The sequence below is a fragment of the Neoarius graeffei genome, chromosome 9 (assembly GCF_027579695.1).
Source record: "Neoarius graeffei isolate fNeoGra1 chromosome 9, fNeoGra1.pri, whole genome shotgun sequence".
NCBI classification, from domain to species: Eukaryota; Metazoa; Chordata; class Actinopteri; order Siluriformes; family Ariidae; genus Neoarius; species Neoarius graeffei.
Genome location: NC_083577.1, coordinates 75124431 through 75147925, shown reverse-complemented (window position 1 = coordinate 75147925; position 23495 = coordinate 75124431). Strand labels below are relative to the sequence as shown.

Sequence of the window (23495 nt, the reverse complement as noted above, 5' to 3'; positions counted from 1 at the left end):
GAGATGTGTTGCTGTCATGAAATTTCAAATGAGCCAATATTTGGCATAAAACTTCAAAATGTCTCACTTTGGACATTTGATATGTTGTGTATGTTCTATTGTGAATACAATATCAGTTTTTGAGATTTGTAAATTATTGTATTCCGTTTTTATTTACAGTTTGTAATTTGTCCCAACTTTTTTTGGAATCGGGGTTGTATTATTATTATTCCAGTTAATTAACGCAAGGCTCTAAACACAGCTATGAACAAAATGTCTGAATGGGATGTAAAATTTCTTCATCAAGCTTAAAACGTGGCTTTGTATCTGCGTCTGTTTCCGAAAGAACCAGGGTTTTCACAACAACAGGAGTGAATACTGAAGCAATCACAACTTTTATTGTTTTTTCTTCTTCTTCTTCTTCTTCTTCTTCTTCTTCTTCTTCTTCAGATAAATGACCACATTTAATAAGAGTTGTTGTGGTCTATTTTCCAGGCCAGCCTGCTTGACATTGGGCTAAGTATAATGTGACCCATTACCTAAAATGATTTTGACACCCCAGGTCTATAGTAATATCCGAGATCTTTTGTAAGGCATGCAGTCGGAAGCCATTATTGTTCCGGCAGCCCGCCTCCCAGTTGTCCTCCGTATGAGCCGCCTCCTTGTTATAATGAAGTACCATTCACATTTATGTTGACATGGTGATTTTCATTTGGAGCGCACCATCTAGCACCAAGCAAAAACTGCAGCAATCTGGAAGGAATCAGGCTGAGGCACTAAAGCAGTTAGTCTCCACAGCCTGAAGGCTGCAGTTCGGGACTTAATGTTCACTAAACACGGCACAGTGGGGGACGGACCTGCTGGAGCCATACCACATGTGTCACTGCCCTGTCAAAGACATGGAACAGGAAAACGCCAAGGACCTGCTGTAACTCCGTGATGTAGAGCAGGACTGGACGAGCTGCATCTACAGCGCAGCTTTACTTGTATGCTGCCAGATGAGTAAATAAGTGACAAATCTATTCGTTGTTTTTTTTTTTCTCCTCAGCATGGAGAGACACTTCCTCTGAGTCGTGTTTCTACGGTATACTCGAGTCCTGGTTGAAATTTAGAGCTCTTTGCCAAGTCTTTCGTTTCTGTAATATCATGTATCCAAGCTTTACTGTCAGCTTGTGCACCACTAAACTCATCCTATCTTTATTTCACTAATGGATAGACGGAAGCACTGACTCACTTGACTGTGAAGTCAGAGCTGGAGCAATACCACGGTTTGATTCAACATTGAAATCTACACCACAGTGGTACTGAATCCTCAAGTCTGATTGGTCAGAAGGCGTTAATTATTTAAATAATATTGGCTGGCGTTGAGCGGTATATCCGATCTGTTCCATTCAGCTAGCATGCTACTAAATTCTCTCAAAATCTTCCGTATTTAACAAAGCAAACCTGGCGGCCACGTTCGTTTACCAACCGTCACAGTCACTTGCTAGCGCGGAAGTTTTACGTGTCCGACGTGTCACGCCATGTTGTCCTGACAACCGTGCGATATCGTAAACCATATTCAACGCTCATTCTCCGTTGGGTAGGGTGACGTAATACACGTAGGATAAGCGATATGATGACAATATTGCATGCTACCAAACGAATGAAACCCGCGAGAAAGGAATAGAACACATGTTTTTATTCCATGGAAAACGTGTCTTGTATAATAATAGCTGATAACCACAGCTCTTCCAGTCATTCCTACTGCAAGGCAAGTCGCAGGTTTGAATACACGGTCATTTTTATCATCACAGCTTGCTCAGGGAGTTGAACGGTGGACAATTGACATGATCTAAGACTAATAATAAATGGATTTAAATTGTGCTGTTTAACAAAGTAGAACGTATAATCGTTGATACGGTGACGTTTTCTGAGTTATTTATTTATTTCTATAAAAGTCATCTCCAGTGTCGGCACTTTGTAACGGTCAGCTTTCCACAATATAGGAAAGTCTTCAGGATTTATTACAGGCCAGAGGGGAACCGTCAGGGCCTTCTATACCTTCGGAGACGGCCCAAACATATCAGCATTTCAGATGTTATTTTTAATTTCTTTCATTCTTTCATAATTTCATGATCATTACTCTCTTCTAAGTCTTATTTGGCCTCATTTTCTATCAGATTTGCTTCAGAAATGAAAGCTGGCTCACTCATTGGTTAGGACGTCATTGCCGGGACAGAAGGCCGTGGCAGTGTATATTTACGTAGGAAGTGACAGATGAATTAACCAATCAGATTTTAATTTATAGTGGACGGGACCAAAAATGTATCGCCCTAGGCGTCCTCGAAGTCCAACACGAGCTTAACCGCGACTCGGTGGCGTCGGCGCAGCAGGTGAAATTATCTTCCAGCCGGTGTAGCGTTCATCAGTAGTGCTAGCGAACGCTAATAAAGCGGTCAGGCCAGTGCTGTCGAGAGCAAGTAGCACAGGCTAACGACCGAGAAACTAAGATTTCTGTCTCCAGACTCTTCTTCCACGCTGCACGCTCGCTCCAGGATTTTTCACTCCGACTGAAGTATTCATTTCGCTGTGTAATTCACTTTTAAAATCAACATCGGCAGCTACACACAACGGAGCGACCTGCCGCCAATCCCTCGCAAAATCCTTTGCCCTGTTGCTTTTTTGGTGTCTGGCTGAGCCCTGGTCCCAGCTCGAATAGTAACGGTTCACCACTGTTACAGGTGTATTAATTCCGAGGGAAGGGGTGGTACCATAACAGTAACCCTGCTTGACGCCGAGTGCCATCACACTCCGCTGTCACAGGCAGGGCTCAAACCATAAAACAGAAGCAAGCTATTTCCACACCAGTCTTTTTCAAATCAGGACCTTTCTCAATCCTACATCCGTTAATGTTAGGCCTCCGAAACATGGCAATGCGATGGACGCGCTGTAGATCAGTATGTTTTCTGCGTCCTAATAAAGGAAGTAAGTAGCTGTCATTGCTGTTCTCTGCAGCCTCATGGCTGTGTGTTGCAGCACTTCTCTCTCTCTCTCTCAAGCAAATCCATCAGTTGCCTGTGTTTGCCCAACCCCAACAGAAACGGTACCGTATAAGAATATTCCTTGGCAATGTTTCTGCCAGATCAGCTTTAATCAGAACCTGAAGAACTTCTTCTCAGGCACATCTCCGTGTCCTCTCGAGAAGTCTGCTGCTCACCGTTTCCACGTATTTGTTTACCAAACGACAGTACCTTGAGAGGGAGCCATTATGGTGCCCTGAGTGCTGCTGAGGACAATACTCATTCCTCACACAGTACATTGTGTGCTCTCCTCCCTTATATTAGACCATGAACAGCTCTCGGAGCTCGTTCACCTGATTCGAACTCTTTGGAACAGCGCTAAGCGCTTATTGAATGGATCTCAGCAGACGACTTGTGTATCATTTCCTGCTCGTTCTGTTGCACTCAGCTGGTGACTTGCCGTAGTTGGCACAGTCACCGCGTGTCCTTGATGGCACTTAAACTCTCTTGCAGAGCTTTCTCATCAGCCTTCATCAGGCTTTATAGTGCAGGGGGGAATGACTTTCCTCGCCTCTCCTTCTGCTCTCTCTCTCTCTCTCTCTCTCTCTCTCTCTCTCTCTCTCTCTTTTTTTTTAATCTCCTCATCTTTGTCAATCGCGTTCCTCAGCCATGTCAGATGCAGATGCAAGAATGACACTCCTCCTTTCCCCTGATGTGCCTTCATGACGCCCAAATAGATAGACATGAGGAGACCCCCAGAACAGAGGAAATCACTTTCTCAAAGAACTAGTTACTGTAGTTATTCATCAGTGCATAAAAGGTTTTCAGCCTCTGATGAACTAATGTAGCGTTAACGAGCACATGAACTCCGATTGATTTTAATGCTCGTGAAAAGTCCGAGTCATTTCCACATCTTGAGCTTAAACCGGACCGGATACTGAAGAAATGGTCGATAAACAATTCGGCATCGCTTCCATCATCATCACCCTTTTAATGCCCGTTTATTTAAGCACCTGTGCCAAAATACAAGGCGCACATCAACAGTTGGGTTCCTAATGCTCTTGTTTTATGGCCCTGTGAAGAACCTGATGCGTTGCGCTGTGTACTTACGGTACGTAGCTGCTCCAACTCATTTCAGCTGTGCGTACGCGAGCCTTTTAATCTGGTTTTACCAATGAGACAAACATCAACAAGGCTACCACAGCTATTCTCCTGGTAATGTTTTTGCAATTGCCTTCTCGGAATCCAGAGTCTACCCAGGGTGCACGCAGATAACCATCTCTCATGCAACTGCGATCTCTTTAGTATCTGATTAATAACCCGTTTTATGCATTCTAATCAGCACACTTACAGGAGGCCATGCTGAGCTGTACTTTTCTGTTTTCTATTATTACTGCAGGAGGTCAAAATAAGCCTGGCTTTGAAATTCAACATCACTTTTTTTTTTATTTCTATCCTCCTCGTTCTGCCATGTTATCTACACCCAATATTGGCAAGTAGTTAGACGCAGGGAGCCCAGATGGTATGCGTTTGAGACGTCCTCCCATGCGGCGTTACTCTGTCTTTTTATAAGAGAATGTTATAGGCTAATCCGTACAGAAGCACATTTCTCGTAACAAAAGCGTCCCTGTGTCGAGCGACAGCACGAGGTGAGGTAAGGTCTCCGGCTGTAAATCCTTTCTTATTACTGCTTGGGATCCAATGTTGGCTGAACACACCGCAGTGTTCTCACTGGTTTAATATCTGCAAGCCCTTGTAGTGCACGCTAGCATTGTGTGTGAATTTCAGAGCAATTTAGTCTTGTTTTTACAGCAGGTAATAACATTCAGTGGATGTCTGCAATATTCCAATAATAAGTCCCATGATGCCTTGTGCAGGATGTGTGCAAAAAAAAAAAAACGTGTAACAAACATTATGATAAATACGAATGCAACGTGTAAAATGAGAAGTTGCTAAAAAATGGTGCCATTACATCAGCCTTTCCTCTTTATAGTGTAGATATAAAAGTGTCCAGGACTATTTTTAGTTATATTATTGAGTGTTTAGCAACAGGGAGGATATTAACAACCCAAAAAGCTTGGAAACGTATCAGTGGCAGTAAACTTGGACAGCTTCTGATAAAGAAGGTAGGTAATTTCATTTATTTGAAAGCAGATGTTGAGACTTATTAAAAATGTAAGAATCTCTCCCATCGAGTGTTGGGTGGCTACTGCATTGCACTCATCTTCAGGATTCCTTCCCATGGATCATGGAATTTTTAAAAAGTCTGGAAAGTCCTCCGTTTGTGGGGTGTGTTTTTTTTTTTCTTCTCCGCCAATCTATGGAGAATATTTGTTTTCCATGGAGTATCTTTTTTTTCTTTATCGGGTTAGTTCACTGTTTAAGCAGCGAAAACTTTAGGTCTTAGTCTGTGAACTAGTAAATACATCTCACAGTTTGATGGGTTTGAAGTACGAAAGCTGTTTTTGTCGGTTCAGCACAAACATGGCCTGTTTTTCCCGTTCATTGTAGGTTATGGAAATTCAGCCTTTTAGTCAGTCAAAGTCAAGGAAATTCACGTTTCAGGAGGGCAGCACGGTGGTGTAGTGGTTAGCGCTGGCGCCTCACAGCAAGACGGTTCCAAGTTCGAGCCCAGTGGCCGGCGAGGGCCTTTCTGTGCGGAGTTTGCATGTTCTCCCCGTGTCCGCGTGGGTTTCCTCCGGGTGCTCCGGTTTCCCCCACAGTCCAAAGACATGCAGGTTAGGCTCATTGGTGGCTCTAAATTGACCGTAGGTGTGAATGTGAGTGTGAATGGTTGTCTGTGTGTCAGCCCTGTGATGACCTGGCGACTTGTCCAGGGTGTACCCCGCCTTTCGCCCGTAGTCAGCTGGGATAGGCTCCAGCTCGCCCGTGACCCTGCACAGGATAAGCGGTTACGGATAATGGATGGATGGACGGATGAATGGTTGGACTTAGAGTAGGAACCCTGCATGATATATTCTGTCAATTAGACTGAACAGAGCCCTGGATTATACCTTGGTGCCATTATACAGTATATAGACGATATTACACGGTTGTGCAAAGATATGAAGTTTATCTTCAAGTGGTGAGCATATTCACAAGTGAGTGAAGCGAACAAGTGAAAATATTTTCAACATGCAAAGATAAACTTTGACTTTGCACCACTGTGTAACGTACTTTATATTATATGGACACATCTACACAAAAGAAATGCGCAGGTTAATCAAAAGAAATTTAATTTTGAACCAGTTCACCATTTTGACAGCGCACGTCTAGTCATTAGGAAAACACTGGGAGTGACGGCATCGGAGTGAAATCTCGGGAATTATGTCCCCCGGATCCACGACGTATTTCGGATGAAAAACGTTAGATTTTTTTTCACACGAGAAGATAAACTTCAAGCCAACTTGTGATTTTTCTTTTTCTTATATAGAGACATTCACAAACAAAAAGTACCCAAATGTATCAAAACAATTCATCGATTTTCTCACAAGTGACGTACAGAGATTTGTCACGGTTTTGGTTCTCCGTGTCCCGGATGTAGCTCGTACAAAAAAATGCAAGGAGCGTATTTCCCAGTAAAACCCTCATGCCTGTGTAATTTAATAAACTTCATAACTACAAGGCTTCGTCTTGTGTCTTGCAGAGGTTTCACACTGAAACCCAGTGTATGGCGCTCAAACATATCGGTTCTCTTAAGGCAGTGCTTTTTGAGTGGTTTATGATAATATACTTGTTTCAGCAAATCCACAGAGACATTTTCTATCAGAAGGCTCCCTAATGGTGCAACAAATAAGCATCTGCCATATTGTTGGGAGTTCAAATCCCAATGATGCCACATCTATTTGTCCAAGGAGTCCAAGAATAATCGGAATTGTCATTGCGGTCTTGGTGGAATGGATGGTGGTACTCTGTCTGTCGTCAATCAAAGCAACACTAGTCACTGTGTCATGGCTGTCTGTGATGACGTGTTTGCAGAAGAGGGCAGATGGTGCTTTCCTTGAGTGTGTTGTGATGCAGCCTCATGAGCAGCAGTTTGAAAAGATGTGGTGGTTAGCTTCACGTGTCTCGAAGGAAAGTTAGTCGTTGTCGAGTTCCGTAGGTGCTAAAGAAGGCAACTGGACTTGCTTAAAATCCTTGAAGACGTTTCACCTCTCATCCGAAAGGCTTCTTTAGTTCTGTCTGACTATTGGGGGGTTCCAGGTATGTCACCACGAGTCAGACAGCACTGAAGAAGCCTTTCGGATGAGCGGTGAAACGTCTTCAAGGATTTCGGGCAAGTCCAGTTGCCTTCTTTAACACCTACGGTTTACGATGACCTGGGTGACTGAGAACCTTCACAGACGTACAGTAGCTGTCGGGTTAGTACAACCCCAATTCCAAAAAAGTTGGGATTGCTGTGTAAACTGTAAATAAAAACAGAATGTAAAGATTTGTAAATCCTAGAAACCCTATATTTCATTGGAAATAGTACAAAGACAACATATCAAATGCTGAAACTGAGAAATTTTATTGTTTTTTGAAAAATATATGCTCATTTTGAATTTGATGTCAGCAACACATTTCAGAAAAATTGGGACAGGGGCAATAAAAGGCTGAAAAAGTTATGTAATGCTACAAAAAAAAAACTAATTAGGTTAATTGGCAACAGGTCAGCAAGATGATTGGGTATAAAAAGAGCATCCCAGAGAGGCAGAGTCTCTCAGAAGTAAAGATGGGGAGGGGTTCACTGCTCTGTGAAAGACTGCGTGGGCAAACAGTGCAAACAATTTAAGAATAACGTTCCTCAATATAAAATTGCAAAGAATTTGGGGATCACATCATCTGTGGTCCATAATATCATTAAAAGATTCAGAGAATCTGGAGAAATCTCTGTATGCAAGAGACAAGGCTGAAAACTGACACTGGAGGCCTGTGATCTTCAGGCCCTCAGGTGACACTGCATTAAAAGCAGACACGTGTCTGTAGTGGAAATCACTGTATGGGCTCAGGAACACTTCAGAAACCCATCGTCTGTGAAAACAGTTCATTACTGCATCCACAAATGCAAGTTAAAACCAGATATAAACAATATCCAGAAACACCATCAACCTCTCTGGGCCTGAGCTCTTTTACGATGGACTGAGGCGAAGTGGAAAACTGTCCTGAGGTCTGACAAACCAGAAGTAGAAATTCTTTTTAGAAATCATGGACACCACGTCCTCCAGGCTAAAGAGGAGAGGGACCATCCGGCTTGTTATCAGTGCACAGTTCAAAAGCCAGCATCTGTGATGGTATGAGGGTGCATTAGTGCACATGACATGGCTTGTACATCCGGGAAAGTATCATTAATGCTGAATGACATATACACATTTGAGAGCAATGTGCTGCCATCCAGACAAAATCGTTTTCAGGGAAGGCCTTCCTTCTTTCAGCAAGACAATGCCAAACCACTTTCTGCACATATTAAAACTGCATGGCTCCATAGTAAAAGAGTCCAGGTGCTAAACTGGCCTGCAGTCCAGACCTGTCTCCCGTTTAAAACATTTGGCACATTATGAACCACCAAATATGATAAAGGAGACCCTGAACTGTTGAGCAACTAAAATTGTATGTCAGACAAGAATGGGACAACGTTTCTCTTTCAAACCTAGAGCAATTGGTCCCCTCAGTTCCCAAACGTTTACATAGTGTTGGTAAAAGTAGAGGTGATGCAACACAGTGGTAAACATGCCCCTGTCCCAAACTTTTTGAAATGTGTTGCTGACATCAAATTTAAAATGAGCATATATTTTTCAAAAAACAATAAAATTTTCTCAGTTTCAACATTTGATATGTTGTCTTTGTACTATTTTCAATTAAATATAGGGTTTCCATGATTTACAAATTATCACATTCTTTTTTTTTATTTACAATTTACACAGCATCCCAACTTTTTTGGAACTGGGGTTGTAGCTGTAGAGCTGGCTAGTGGGTGGGAATTGGCACATGACCAAGTTGGGCGAAAATAGAACAAACTATATTATATTTAAATACTATTGGCTGACGGTGAGTGGTCGATCAGATATATTCCCTTCAGCTGGCATGATATCGAACGCGTCGAAGACGAGTAGCTGAATGGAATATATATGATATACCACGAAAAAAGCCATTATTATTATTATACATACACATTCAATGGAACAATTATAGATTTTACAAAAAGTTAAGAACAGGGGGGTAACTTACCAATTTTGAATGCTGATTCTGATCGAATGTAATTCAATGTTCTGTCAATCCAATCAAAGTTCTAACAATAAAAATGGTACAAGTCCAAAAAGCCTGAACAACAACCCAACTTTATATACAAGCTATATCCAGGTAGACAGTTCAAGTTCACAGTTACTTTTGGTCGTAGTTAATTGTTCCATTGCAGTTGTTCAAAACAAAAGGGCTTTGCTGAGTGAAGTCCTCTTGTAAAAGTCTCCGTCACCTTGCCTCACCTCCAAGTAGAACTTTGACAGTGTTTCTGCTATTGCTCTCTCTTCCAGTTTTTCGATGTCCATTGGTATGTTTTTCTCTTGTAAATAAACATGAAGAATATCCAGGGAAGTTTTGGTCGTCTTTCGGGTGTTCAGCGTGTCTGTCTCTTTCAATCTTTGGCTTTTAATGAAGCAAACCTCGCGGCCATTTTTGTGAACAAACTGACAGTCGTTCACTAGCACGGACGTTTTACGCCTCCGATGTGTGTCTTTTCCGGCGTTTCGATGTCCGTTGGTCTGTTTTTCTCTTATAAATATGCGTGAAGAATATATAATGAAGTTTTGGTAGCCTTTTGGGTGTTCGGCGCGTCTTTAGTTTCAGTTTATTTATTTAGTGCTTAAACCGAGCACTGAATTAACCCCGTCTTCTCTCTCTCCCGGCAGACAAAGAAATGATTGTGCGCATGCGCAACAGAAAAGTTTTTTCATTGGATCTTCGCACATGACGTTGTGTTGTCTTGACAACGTGTAATATAATAACTATATTGCACGCTCATTCTCTGCTGGGGAGAGTGGCATAATACATGGAGGATAAGCGGTATGATAACAGTGTTGCATGCCGTCAATAAACCCACTTGAAGGGAACAGAACACATGCTTTTATTCCATGGAAAAAGTGGCCCGTATGTATAATAATTAAAAATATGAAAGGTCCAGTATTTTCTACGGAGAACAGTGAAGCTCTTGGTGCGCACAAAGTAACTAATACTCTGATATGGCTAGCTCAAACTTACTTCACCATTGCCCATCACTTTCTCATGTACAATGTACAGCATGATAGTGTATATGTAAAACCTATGCGTTTGCCCTCAGCAGATATCAAACCGCTTTAGCAAATATGCGATTGCTCATGTAAAACCCACATCAAAGTCAGCAAGTCCAAGCTGGCGATGCCCTGCTGCTGGCTGCTAGCCATAGCTACACACTAGCCGGCTCTATTCCAATCAATATTCCAGCGCAGAAAAGTGTAACGACCTCTGCACACTTGATTATTCCAAAGATGTTTTCAAGCTATAGATAGTTTTCACATGACGTCACAGAGTCGGGGATTCCCTAGTGGCGGCCATCTTGCGGGTCAAGCTTACCGTACGGGTGACTGAGCACACATTGTAACGCGCGAGTACAAAGTCTTCAAAAGAACCCAAGCAGGCTATTTAAAGCTAGCAATGGTGCACACCTGTTGTATTCACGGCTGTCGTAATAGGTCAGATGATGAAGTCAAGCGGCGCGTTTATGGAATTCCCACTGTACGGGAGCACGAAGACGAGCAAACAAAGAAACTCAGCATACAAAGGAGAAATCTATGGCTTGCGAGAATCAACCGCAAGGATTATCAGCCTTCCAAACACAGCAAAGTCTGCTCCGATCATTTTATAAGTGGTAAGTTGTTTAAACAAACAATCAATTGTGTTTAAGTTTGTTTTTGGAAACCAAAACATCATGTGAACACTCTCTCTGGAGAATGCCTAACTGGAACCGCTGAGTGTACGTTTACATTGTAATGTACACTTAATATCGCTCGTTTGTCATGTTTCTATTTGAAACTTGTCACTTCACTCACGCAAGGGTCATTTTTGAAAAACATTTTAGGTCTATTCTGTATGATTTGATTTGTGTTTGGGATGCAAACAGCGCGCCTTTTGGCGGATGCCGCGTGAATCGCGCAGATCCGATTTTTTTTTTAGGGGGGGCGTTGGAGTGTCTGATTATAATTTCAAAGTAAATTCTGTATTAAAATTACTAAATAAGCAAATCCATTACAGTCCATGAAACAGGAAGTATAAAGATGAGAAAAAACAGTTTAAATCGGAAAGCTGCGCACGTTTGCACAGCCCGAGCGGTATGCAGGACTGCGCAAATGTGCGCAGCTTTCCGATTTAAACTGCTTTTTTCTCATCCTTATACTTCCTGTTTCATGGACTGTAACGGATTTGTTTATTTAGTAATTTTAATACAGAATTTACTTTGAAATTATAATCAGACACTCCAACGCCCCCCCTTAAAAAAAAAATCGGATCTGCGCGATTCAGCCGTGAAAAAGGCGGCATCCGACAAAAGGCGCGCTGTGAATATATAAAGTTGTATATATCAGACAGCCTTTAAAGTTTGATATAGTCAGTTTCAGGCTTTGGAGCAGGCTTTGGCAGTTTCAGGCTTTGGCAGCCCTGCATAGTCACTTGAAAATGCATCTTTGTCCACTTCGTAGGGGTCAATTCCCCCAATCAAGGCCAGTTTGGCTGCATACCGTTGTCGTGAGATGTCGTCTAATGTATCTATATACTTCTGTTTGCTTGATTTTGCCGACATTGATCTTTATTTTAGAAAACTGACTATATAACTTTATAAATTCGTCCGAGATAACGTAGCCGGTAATGGCGATGGTCCGTTTTGTTTGCCCCACAAGATGGCGGCTGGAGGGCTTTCCCCGGATGCCGTGACGTCAGTGAAAACTATCTATTGCTTTCTAGCGTTCATCGGAGTTTATTACAGCGCACGCTCTCCGAGTAGATGGTTTGTAAATTTGTGTTGTATGTTAGAAGTTTTAACAGAGGTGCTAGTTTTTGTCAGTGATACTAGTTTGATGCTGGTGCTACTTAGGGTTAGGGATCAACCGATATGTTTTTTTCAGGGCCGATACCGATACCGATTATTATGGAATTGGGATGCCGATAACCGATATGTGCAACCGATATATGTAAACATTATAATTCACATGAAATTAAACATAGCACACACTGGCACAGACCTTCATATCCATGAAATGTATGTTTAATTGTAAAATTGAAGATGAAATTTTGTGCAGGGAGATGCCAGCAGCATTTGTACAATAAAGTCAAACATTAGTTAGAATAAAATGAGAAATAAAATAATAATAAAATAAATATTCACCAAAAAAAAAAAAATCCCTCCCTACTATATTACAGCTCACCATTTTCAGTGGAAAATAAATGAAAATACACTCTGGATTCTTTTACACTAAGAACTAAGTAAGACTTACCAACTTCAAGTAGTTTTTAAATAACAAATCAAGTGTAGGGAGCTGCCTGCAGCATTTTTTAAAAAGTAAAATCAAACATAAAGTAGGCGATCACTCCCTATTATCTAACAGCAAGTAACCATCTACATTCTAATGCTTTTAATGCCCAAGCCTAATATTCCCAATTTAGGAGGATTATATTGTAGTGAAGGAAGCATTACATGTAGTTTCAGCGAGACTAGTTGGTTGTCGGCTAATTCAAGTGCTTCCTTCCGTAAGCTAAGTTTGCCTGGCTACACAGATGCAAATGGACAATTTTAACGAGTAGTAGATGAAGAATGTAAACATATAATGATGTTGTGCTTTTGCAACTTGTGTGTTTGTGACTTATTGCGGCAAAAGCGGCGCGTCCTTACCTTGAAGTGGGATCTGCTTCTGCCCGAGTGCCCGTACGGCCGCATTGAAACAGTTCACAGCGTTTAGCTACGCGTGTCGATTGGCTATATCTCTTGTGCCAAACAAATCAGATGTTGTGGTGGACGGGACCGTGTTCTTGAACTCAGAGAGGCGAGTGCAGGAAAGGACGTGCAGTGACAGTCGCGTTAGGAACGAAATGGGTGCAAAAAGGCATGTTATCGGCATATCGGTGGAAATTATGGCCGATACCGATAACCCTAAAAATGCAGAATATCGGCCCGATATATCGGCCAGGCCGATTATCGGTCAACCCCTACTTAGGGTACATTTTGCAAACTTTGGTCGTTGTCATAAAACATCCTAGTTGTGTGACCTTAACGACTCCTTTAGCTTGGGTAAGAAAAGCTAGTTTCTTGCCATTAGTGCACTTTCTCGAGAAGGCAAAGGGCAAAGCTTAATTCAGTCTTTGGCAGCTGTGTTCCTCGTCTTTGACTAATGCACGGTCTTAATGGCAGGATGCACTACATTCTTGAACAAAGATGTCTGGGAATGGTCCTGCCTCTTCCAAGAAGTGCCACCCTTACATTCACCTAGTTTGCTAATCGCAACCGCAAGACCCAGCTATTTAATAGAGAGTGCTCTTTGGAAAGTACTTCAAGTTATGGAACCTGGACATTTTAGAGAAGTGCATTAAGACAGGTTTATCTATGGTCTAACTTAGTGTTTCTAAATGGGTGTGTACAGTGGGAAGATGGTGCTTATGGTCAGTTACTCAGTTGCTACTGACCGCACTTAATAGTGACCAAAACCCAGTGGGCTTTGAACCCCATTAATGATCTCTGAATGCACTTATTATTGGCCACTGGATATTTGACCCATGGTCACATGCTAATCGCGGGTCGTTAGGGTTGGTCCACTAAATGAGAAGAATGGAGACAGGAGGATTAGCGGTTGAAACGCCAATGGTCAAGTGAACAGTGTGTGGATAAACACTTATTTCCAGGATTATTGCTTCACACAGCCTATTGCTTCTTGCCCAACATACTGTAGCATGGCCCAGTGCACACTCCGAAACTACAGCATCGCAGTCTGAAGTCCCCACATTTCTTCAAAATCAATGCTAGTTATATTCCGGCTCTGCTTGACTTAATTAACTTTTGGCGCAGGGTTGCTCAAAGTGTTGCTCTGGTAGAGATTAACTTGAAACATAATGTGAAGTGTGTGCTTTTCATCTTCTAGCACCTTGTTAACGTGATATCTTTTATAAACACGGGCGAGCAGATTAGTATCGGATTATGTTGTCGGAAAAAAGGAAGGACTTGAGCATGATCTGACTGCCTACAATGTGAACACAGTGTGTGCTTGGGCTCCCCGCAGCGTCCGAGCCGAATCTGAAGCTGCGCTCCAGGCTGAAGCAGAAGGTGACGGAGAGACGGAGCAGCCCGTTGCTGAGGAGGAGGGACGGTCCTGTAACTACGGCCAAGAAACGTTCTCTGGACGTGACCGGTGAGTAACTCAATCACAAAACCTACAAATCGGAGACTTCCAGAGAAGCCCGTTAGAGTGAATTTCATACAGCAGTTCTGCAATACTGATCAGACCTTGTATCCATCTTTTTTTTTTTTTTTTTAAATAAAGAATCAGCTTGTAACAGTGCACCCGGCTCTGGCCCGAGCTCACCCAACAACAGCTCCAACAACATCACTAACGAGAACGGCATCACCAGCTCAGTCTCTAACAGTCCAGTGGAGGTACAGCGCACATTTCACACGATACTTCAGCCTCGGCTCCGAACTTAAATCACTGATCGCTTTGTTTATCAGGTGAAGCCATGACTTCAGTGTCTGTACATGCAACATCGCTGTGTCCAAAATCACTCGCTATATAGTGAGTTCACCATTTTGCATTGCTGTCTGAATGTACAGTGAGAATTTTTACACCCTATATAACGGACCCATAGTATCCCACAATGCATCGTGAAGAGTAGTGTACAACCGATGGGCCCTAACCAAGCAATATATACACTAGCGTTCAAAAGTTTGGGGTCACTTTGAAATGTCCTTATTTTTGAAAGAAAAGCACTGTTCTTTTCAATGAAGATCACTTTAAACTAATCAGAAATCCACTCTATCCATTGCTAATGTGGTAAATGACTATTCTAGCTGCAAATGTCTGGTTTTTGGTGCAATATCTCCATAGGTGTATAGAGGCCCATTTCCAGCAACTCTCACTCCAGTGTTCTAATGGTACAATGTGTTTGCTCATTGCCTCAGAAGGCTAATGGATGATTAGAAAACCCTTGTACAATCATGTTAGCACAGCTGAAAACAGTTTAGCTCTTTAGAGAAGCTATAAAACTGACCTTCCTTTGAGCAGATTGAGTTTCTGGAGCATCACATTTGTGGGGTCGATTAAATGCTCAAAATGGCCAGAAAAATGTCTCGACTATATTTTCTATTCATTTTACAACTTATGGTGGTAAATAAAAGTGTGACTTTTCATGGAAAACACAAAATTGTCTGGGTGACCCCAAACTTTTGAACGGCAGTGTACCGTCATGCATTGCGGTCGCGCCGAAAGAAAAATGCCAGACGACAGAGAGGAGCACCCGGTGCAGCAACGAGAGAATATGTATTAATTAGTGCTGTCAAAAATGTCGCGTTATTATCGCGTTAACGTGACTCAATTTTAACGGCGATAATTTTTTTTATCGCGAGATTAACGCTCTGTGACATGATGTAGGTTTTTCATAAGCTTTTGAAACTGCCAGGAACTTGGAACAGAGACTTTGCTTAGAAAAACGATAGCAGCTAGATTGTAATGCCACGCCACGCACAGCCAGAGTCCTCTGCCCTCCCCCCAAAGAACCAGCGCGGGCAGGGCGCGCTCGCCCCGCGCCTCGGGACGAAGAGCCACGGTGCTCGGCTTAGGTTTCGTTTTCCCATCGGCGGCTCCAGCCCGACTTCGCAGTGGCTGTGACAAGACATGTTATGCTCTGCAATAAAAAAAAAAAACATTGGTACAAAGCAAGCCCATTCATTTTTTTATGCTGATAAGAGAATTACAATGGTTTTTCATGTGACAAAAATGTGCAATTAAATTGCGATTAATCGCGAGTTAACTATGACAGTCACGACATTAATCGCGATTAAATATTTTAATCGCTTGACAGCACTAGTATTAATGTAAGTGAACGGGGGTGAACGGCCGGAGGAAGAAACGCATCATAAACGGGCGTTCAAGTACAATTTAAAAATAGTAAGAGAGCAGAAAATAAACTAAAATAGAATAAGACAGATAAAATACAAGGATAAAAGTTAGAGTGCAGAGGGAGGAATGAATCAAAAGCCTCAGATTTGATTGAATAAAATGCAGCGGCGAAGAAGAAAGAAAGAAAGTATTCAGCCTTGATTTGAAAGAACTGAAAGATGCGGCGGACACAAAGTCCAGTGGTGCTTGAAAGTTTGCGAACCCTTTAGAATCGTCTCTATTTCTGTATAAATAAATACTGCCCAAAACGTCATCAGATTTTCACACAAGTCCTAAAAGTAGATAAAGGGAAGGCAGTTAAACAGATGAGGCAACGATATTATACTCGGTCATTTATTTATTGAGGAAAATAATCCAATATTCCACCTCTGTGAGTGGCAAAACTTTCAAGCACCACTGTACTTTGTATTTATTAACGTGGGAAATGCGCTCAGTGTAATATGGATTTGTCACAAAAGTACACGCGCGTACGGTATTTATTGTTTTGAAAACCCACCAGCCGACTGATCCGGCACGTTTTAATTGTGCGACAGTAATGGCGTAAATAACAGCGCAGCGGAGTAGTGTCCGAAAGTTATTAAAGTATTTGTTTTTTGTTTGTCGTTCTATATCAGGGGTGGGCAATTATTTTTTCCATGGGGCCACATGAGAAACAGAAAATTTTGTGGAGGGCCGGACCAAAAGGCTGAACTAAATTCTGCATAATATTAATTGTATTTCTTTATATAAAACAATAAATAACATTGTTTTTACAAGCTGCTAAGACTGGTAAGAGTATGGAAGAAACGAGGTTGCCTTACAAAAAATGTCATTTATTCAATCAAATTTCCCAAAACAATGGTTAACAAAATGTGAACGTTTGTACCTTTTTTTTTTTTTTTTTTTTTTTCAGTCACATTCACCCCAAAACACAATAAAGACATCACAATATTGTCTTTCTACTCCAAATATCAAGCAAGATACATCGTATTATAATAATGATGCCGTGTCAGTTCGGTGTAGGTATCGGATCCATAGACATCCTATGATCGGATCTACAGATCGGCTCGGGCGCCTGCTGGTGACGTCACACTATGTGATTGGCTGGACCGTTTGAAGGATGACGTACAAGTTTGTGGTTGGTCTGGACAAATTACGGAAGTAGTTATCGCGGGATTAGGGTTCGTGGGATTTCATGTCATGTTCATGTCGCACACATTGCGTTTTTGTTGAACACAACTTCAAAATAAAAGCAATGCACATTCAGTCCATGCATGGGGTAAAATTATAAAATACATTTATTTTGTAATTTCTAATTAACCTTACGCGGGCCGGTCAGAATGAACCAAAGGGCCGGATGCGGCCCGCGGGCCGTAAAATGCCCAGGTCTGTTCTATATAGTCATCTATGTAGAATTCCCAAGATCCCAAGGAGTAGCGAATGACTGAGTGAGTGATTTCGGACACAGCTCCTGTCTGATTGCACGCTGTAGTTGGTGTATTCATTCATTCATTCATTCATCAGAAATTTACTTCTGTTTCTATTCAGCTTTTATAAGACGAGCAGCTGATTTAAGTAGAAGTCTTGCTTTGTTTTAAGTGTTTATGCAGTAGAAGGCATACAGGTACACTGTTAAAGTACACTATGAAATAAAAAAAAAAAAGCTGTTTCCTGTTGCTTTAAAATGAGAGTGAAACTAGTTTGTTGCCAGTTTTACGAAATAAGTGTGACAGAATAAATATAGACATTATCCAGCAGCCATCTTGCTGCTTTACATAGCACTAGAGTGCCGAGATTGTGCTGTGTGTGTGTGTGTGTGTGTGTGTGTGTGTGTGTGTGAGAGAGTGAGTGCGTGTGTGTTTTGACACCACCACCACCACACAGAGCCGTTAGTTATGATCACAGCGTTTATTTGTGTGTGTGTGTGTGTGTGTGTGTGTTGCTCTTTTCCAGCCTTCCCTGGCACAGCGTCTTGCCAGCAGAGAGGGTCCAGTTAGCCAGATCTCTCTGTACACATCCCCCTCCCTCCCAAACATCACTCTGGGCTTGCCAGCCACCGGCTCCACCACTGTGAGTGGCTCCATTTCTCTTTCACGCACTCGTTCTCTCACTCTCGCTTCCTCTCCCCCTTTCGCATGCATATCTTTCTCACTCTGTCTATTTTTAGCTCCCTGCCTCGTCAATATCGCTCCTGATGCTTTCTCTCCGTCTCTCTGACGTATTTTCCCCATTCTCTGCCGCCGCGTTTGTCTCTGATCGGCCATTGAGCTGAAGAGTCCTCATAGAAGGCCCCTGTCTAGACCGTCAGTGTGCTGCATGTGGCTTTTCAGCGCCACGACCATCTCAGAAAGGACCCATTGAGAGACAATGACCGACTGCTGCTCGCTGACGCAAACGCCGGCCCCCCCCCCAATACAAATCTAACACTCGTATTGATTTTGAGAGAAACACAGTCTCTCTCACTTGACTTTTTGGAACTTTTATTAACCTTTCATTTCTTTGCATTCACATTTCACACGCCGGTTGCTCATCTTGCGCTTTTGCATCTTGTCGCTGTCTTTCACCAGGTGGCGTCTGGCCAGCAGGAGGGCGAGCGGTTGGCGATGGCAGGCCTGCAGCCCGGATTACCCATAACCACTCCGTTCATCGCTGGAGCCCACCTTCCCTCCTATCTGGCTGCCTCGGCCTTGGAGCGAGAGGGAGGCTCTGCCCATAACCCTCTGCTGCAGCACATGGCCCTGCTGGAGCAGTCACAGAATCCCCTGGTTTCAGGCATGTGTTTTACTTTAATATTAAAGCTAGACGGCTTTTCGATTTCATAAAATCGGTGAACTCTAGCTCCCTCTGAAATTTGGTCATTGTGATAAAGGTTTATTTCTGTAATATCTCAAAAAAAAAAAAAACAGGCCGTTCTGTGGCTGGGAAGTGATTTAATTTGAGGGGATTGAAGCAAATAATGTGCATGAAATCGCTCGCTTCGTGCAGTCAAGCAGACCGAGTAAGTCCATGTGCGCATGCGCAGGTTTACCACCTTCTTCTTTTGGGTTTTACGGCAGCTGGCATCCACAGTGTTGCATTACTGCCCTCTACAGGTTTACCTTTGAACCATGCATTGATAGTTACTTTATTCTGTCGCTAAACGAACAGCTGATCACACCGAGGTGCTCGCTGAGCGCCGATATTTATTAGTTTGGTCCTGCGTTTCCTTTCCGTCGTATATAACATAACGTCTTTTCTTCTCGCTTTCTTTCCGTTACTGTAGTCGGTCTTTCATGTTTCATTCGCACGCTCACGTCCTCCGTTTTTCTCTCCTGTTTCAAATTTGTATCCCACAGTGCCTTGCGCGAACGGGGAAAGCCCACCACGTGATGGTAGCATGACGTAGGATCTTGTACTGCGTCATGGTGAAGCAGGAAAAAATAGCGGAGAGTTTAAGGCCTCTGCATGCTCTTGCGACAAGGCTTTCGCAGATAGCTTTTCGCAGACAGTTGTAATTTATCGTTGAGCGGGGAGTAATAGGCGTGTGCGATGTTATTCACCGCCACAACGCAAGGGGGCGCGAAGTCGCAAAATCGCTAGGAGTAGTTGGTGGGTGTGGTTAGTGGAGTGTTTATCCTCCGGTTACTTATAATGACTAGAACTGGAGTCGTATAGATGTATGCACTTCCTCACTTCCTCGATCAACCGCTCTTCGTGCTGCTCCATCTTCGCTCGTGTTTTTAAAAATGGCGGTCGTGAAAACAAACCAAACCGGGAAAGTAGGGAAGCGGAAGTGCGTGTACAGCGGATGTAGAGTGGACCAATCAGAGCCCTCTTGTCTGCGACGCTGTCTGCGAGGCTTCTGCGGTGGTCACAATTTTTGGGAGGTGCGCGCAGAGCGTCTGCGAAGGGGGGGGGCTACGCAGACGCCATCTGCGAAGACTGGGTTGTCAGCATAAATTGGCCCTTAGGGCCACGTCGACCTAAATTCATGAATTGTTCTATTAAAAAAAAAAGAATAAAATTGGATTTGAATTCAGTAGCTTTCGGTCCACTAAACAGAAACAATCAGGTGTAAGATAATATCGGGGCAGTGTAACATGATTTCAAGTGATGTCCACGATTGACGGAGGACTAAAAAGATTTTTGTGAATTTCCTTATTGCAGTATTGTTTGTATTTTAAAACTAAAACCTCTCATAGCCTTGAAATCTGGGTACTTTTTGTGCACCGGTATTGAGAATATTCTAGATTGTACTAAATGTAAGGTCATAAAGTTTGTCTGAAACCAGAAACTATGATAATCGTGATCAAAATTTTCAAAAGGAATTAGCAGATCTGGTAACGTTTCTCTCTCTTTTTTTTTTTTTTTGTAGCCAGGGTGCCAGGCGATAAATAAAATGCAATAATTCATGTATCCACGTGCAGTTTCAGATGAATCCTTTTCTTAAGTGGCTAAACAATCTAGTGAAAATGACCGTGTCCATGTATGCGAATGAACCAATTCAGTACCCGGTTTTACACCACAAAAGATAAAAACCGCTTGTATAATTCAGCACTTGTATTATTAATAATCAATCCATAAACCACAGTTCAGTTCCAGTATTACTTAGTTCATCAGCATCATGTACAGACAACGGTTCATCAAAACGGAGTTCGTCAGTTTCACTTATACCCCTTTTCCACCAGATCAGTTCCAGGGCTGGTTCGGGGCCGGTGCTGGTGCTGGTTCACAACTCGTTCAACTTGCGAGCCAGCTGAGAACCAGTTTGCTTTTCCATAGCTCACGGTGCTAAGGGAAGCCACGTCATTACGTCGCTGTATATGTCAGTTACGTCGCTACGTTTGCATAAACCTTGGCGCGAATATCGAAGCAAAAACAACACAGAAGAAGCAACAACAACAATAATAATAATGGATGACTTCACGTTTGTACAGCTGCTGCTTCTCATCGCGTAAAAATGGCGATATTTCGCGGTCTTGCTATTGTTGTCAGTCTTAACAACAACGCCCCCCCGCTGATGTAAGTGGTTCTTTCCTCTGGCCCAGCAGAGAGTTGGTGCTAGCCTGGAACTGGTTTTTCTGGCCCCAGAGCCAGTTCTTTGTCAGTGGAAACAGAAAACCCGGTTCCAAACTAAGCACCGGCCCCGAACCAGCCCTGGAACTGCTTTGGTGGAAAAGGGGCATTACTCACATACACTCACATTTAAAGTCCTCGCAATTGCAGCTTGTTTTGCGTGCTCCTTCCCGGCTGCATAAATTCCACTCCGGTTTTTATAACTCCAGTTTAGGCACAGGAACCGAAACGTTCTTCCCCCTTTGGTTTCCACAACAAATAGGCTAGTTTTGATTTTCCAGTTCCGCCAGAATCCTGTAAATCGCTGTACAAGCAGGCTAGCAGTTCCTAAAAAAAGAAACGCTGTGAGCAAAACAAACGGAAAACTCAGGAGGCGCATCATTATCCCAGTCGTTCTCCGACAGCTTACCGTGCCATCTTGGAACGGAAAGCACGTCATTTTACAGGGTAAGCAAGGGGCGGGGCTTGCTGCCTCGCTATACCGGACCAAGGCTGTTAGGAGAATAAATGTTATTTCAACATGTAAATAATGTTAATTCATTGCAGCAGTCGGAACAGATTAGTTTATTAAGAGCAGCAAGAATGTAATTATTACTTAAAAACCTTGAAGCACACCTTTAATTTCTCAAAATTAAAAAAGAAAAAACATTTGGGACAGTTATTTTATAAAAGAAATGCAGCACGTGATCCACTTTCATTTTTTAACCCTCTGGGGTCGAGAGCTTCGCCGGCGAAGCTCGACAGGTTTAGAATGAATAGGTCATGTATTTAGGTGAGTAGCTTCGAGTTTTTTTCATGATAAACATATTGACACAAACTTCATACTTTAGACTTTCCTATGTGCCCACTGCCAAATAATATTATCGTTTTTAAATTACCTAAATTAGATGAAACATAAAACTTGTCACCTTCCTCAGTCACACCGGAGTCGGAGCACTGAGCACCAACTTACGGATTCATAAAAGACTTATTCCCATGGTAACGGTGTGATAATCACTTTCTCTCTTCTGTTTCGATTGGTTTCTCTTTCGTGGTGGGAACGCCCACCGTACACAGGATAAAATCCGTCAGCCATAGTTTAGGCTATTTGGAGGTAAAACTTGTTGCGAGACGACACGCGGATTTTATGTGCTTCGGATGATTCAGGACAGCGAATCAATTCATGATTCAGGACAGCGATTCGATCTTGAGAACTGTGACACTGATGATGAGCGGTGCCCCCCGCCCCCCCCCCCCCTTTTTTTTTTTTAACTTTGACTCGATCTAGCTCGATCAACTCGAGTGAGTGAGTGTAAATATTTCTTCTGTTTATTATGAGCAGATCGGTTGATATGCGTGTGCTGTAGTGCATACACAGGAAACATGACGGAGCAATTATTTTTCCAGAGTTAAAGTATTTTCCTCAAAAACAGTTAATTTTGCTCTATTTTGAGTTGAGAGTGCAAAATTTGCAGTTGGAGTGGGAGCAAAATTACAGAGTAATTGTATAACCGAGTAACAGAGTTGGTTGTGGCTCTGAACTGAGTAAAATAGTACAAGAGTTAATTTCAAGACACACTGAATAGTGTCAAATAGCAGATAAATGAAGCTGTTGTAAAAAGCGGTTTTAGAACTGTGTTGGAATGTGTGAAAAAAACAAGACCTGTCCCATTGGGACGTGACCTGATGGGATCAAGAGTTGGCAGTGGGAAAGGTTTTCACTCTTCTCGTTGAGTGGAATGGAATTTTTTACTCTACTCATTGAATACCCCTCCCACTGCCAATCCTTTATCCCAAAACAATAGGACATACATCTTTTGATGGCCGGTTAATTGTCCAAATCAATGGAGCAGATTTAAGTTTTTGTGCTTGATCCATTCCTAAGACTGATCAGAATCACTTCAAGTGACCAAAACGGTCCGTCACAACGGGTAAGGTCGTGTTTTTTTCCACACATTCCAACACCGTTCTCAATCTGCTTTTTACAATATCTTCATTTATCTATTCATTTATCTAAGTACAGTTATGACATACAGACTACAGAGTTATTATTGTAGCTAAAATTGTGCTGAACACAAAAAAGTCATATGACTTTGAAAATACTGCTGAGATTTGTTGAAATTGACGACAAAATCAGAGCATGCCAAAATCATTCGAGAGCCAGAAAATACCGAGGGTTAATATACTGAATAAAATTAAACCATTTTACCAGCAAATAGTTCAAATAAACGTGGTTTCAGTTTCATTACCGTGCCAAGATTTCAAAACTGTTTGTTAATGAGCCTTGTGTGTACTTTTATAACAGAGTCTATAAATGGCAGGGGAAAAAAATCTGCTT

The 23495-nt window shown here is 42.4% G+C and overlaps 1 protein-coding gene across 5 annotated transcripts in view; it reads left to right on the top strand.

The window, feature by feature from the left end:
* Positions 1–23495, top strand: part of hdac4 (histone deacetylase 4) — a 588646-nt gene that overhangs the window by 450716 nt on the left and 114435 nt on the right. For all 5 annotated transcript variants that reach the window (XM_060930285.1, XM_060930286.1, XM_060930288.1 and 2 more), the window contains 4 exons: positions 14252–14380; positions 14513–14625; positions 18077–18193; positions 18691–18895. In XM_060930285.1, coding sequence (XP_060786268.1) covers positions 14252–14380; positions 14513–14625; positions 18077–18193; positions 18691–18895 — 564 coding nt within the window. The remainder of the gene's footprint in view (positions 1–14251; positions 14381–14512; positions 14626–18076; positions 18194–18690; positions 18896–23495) is intronic.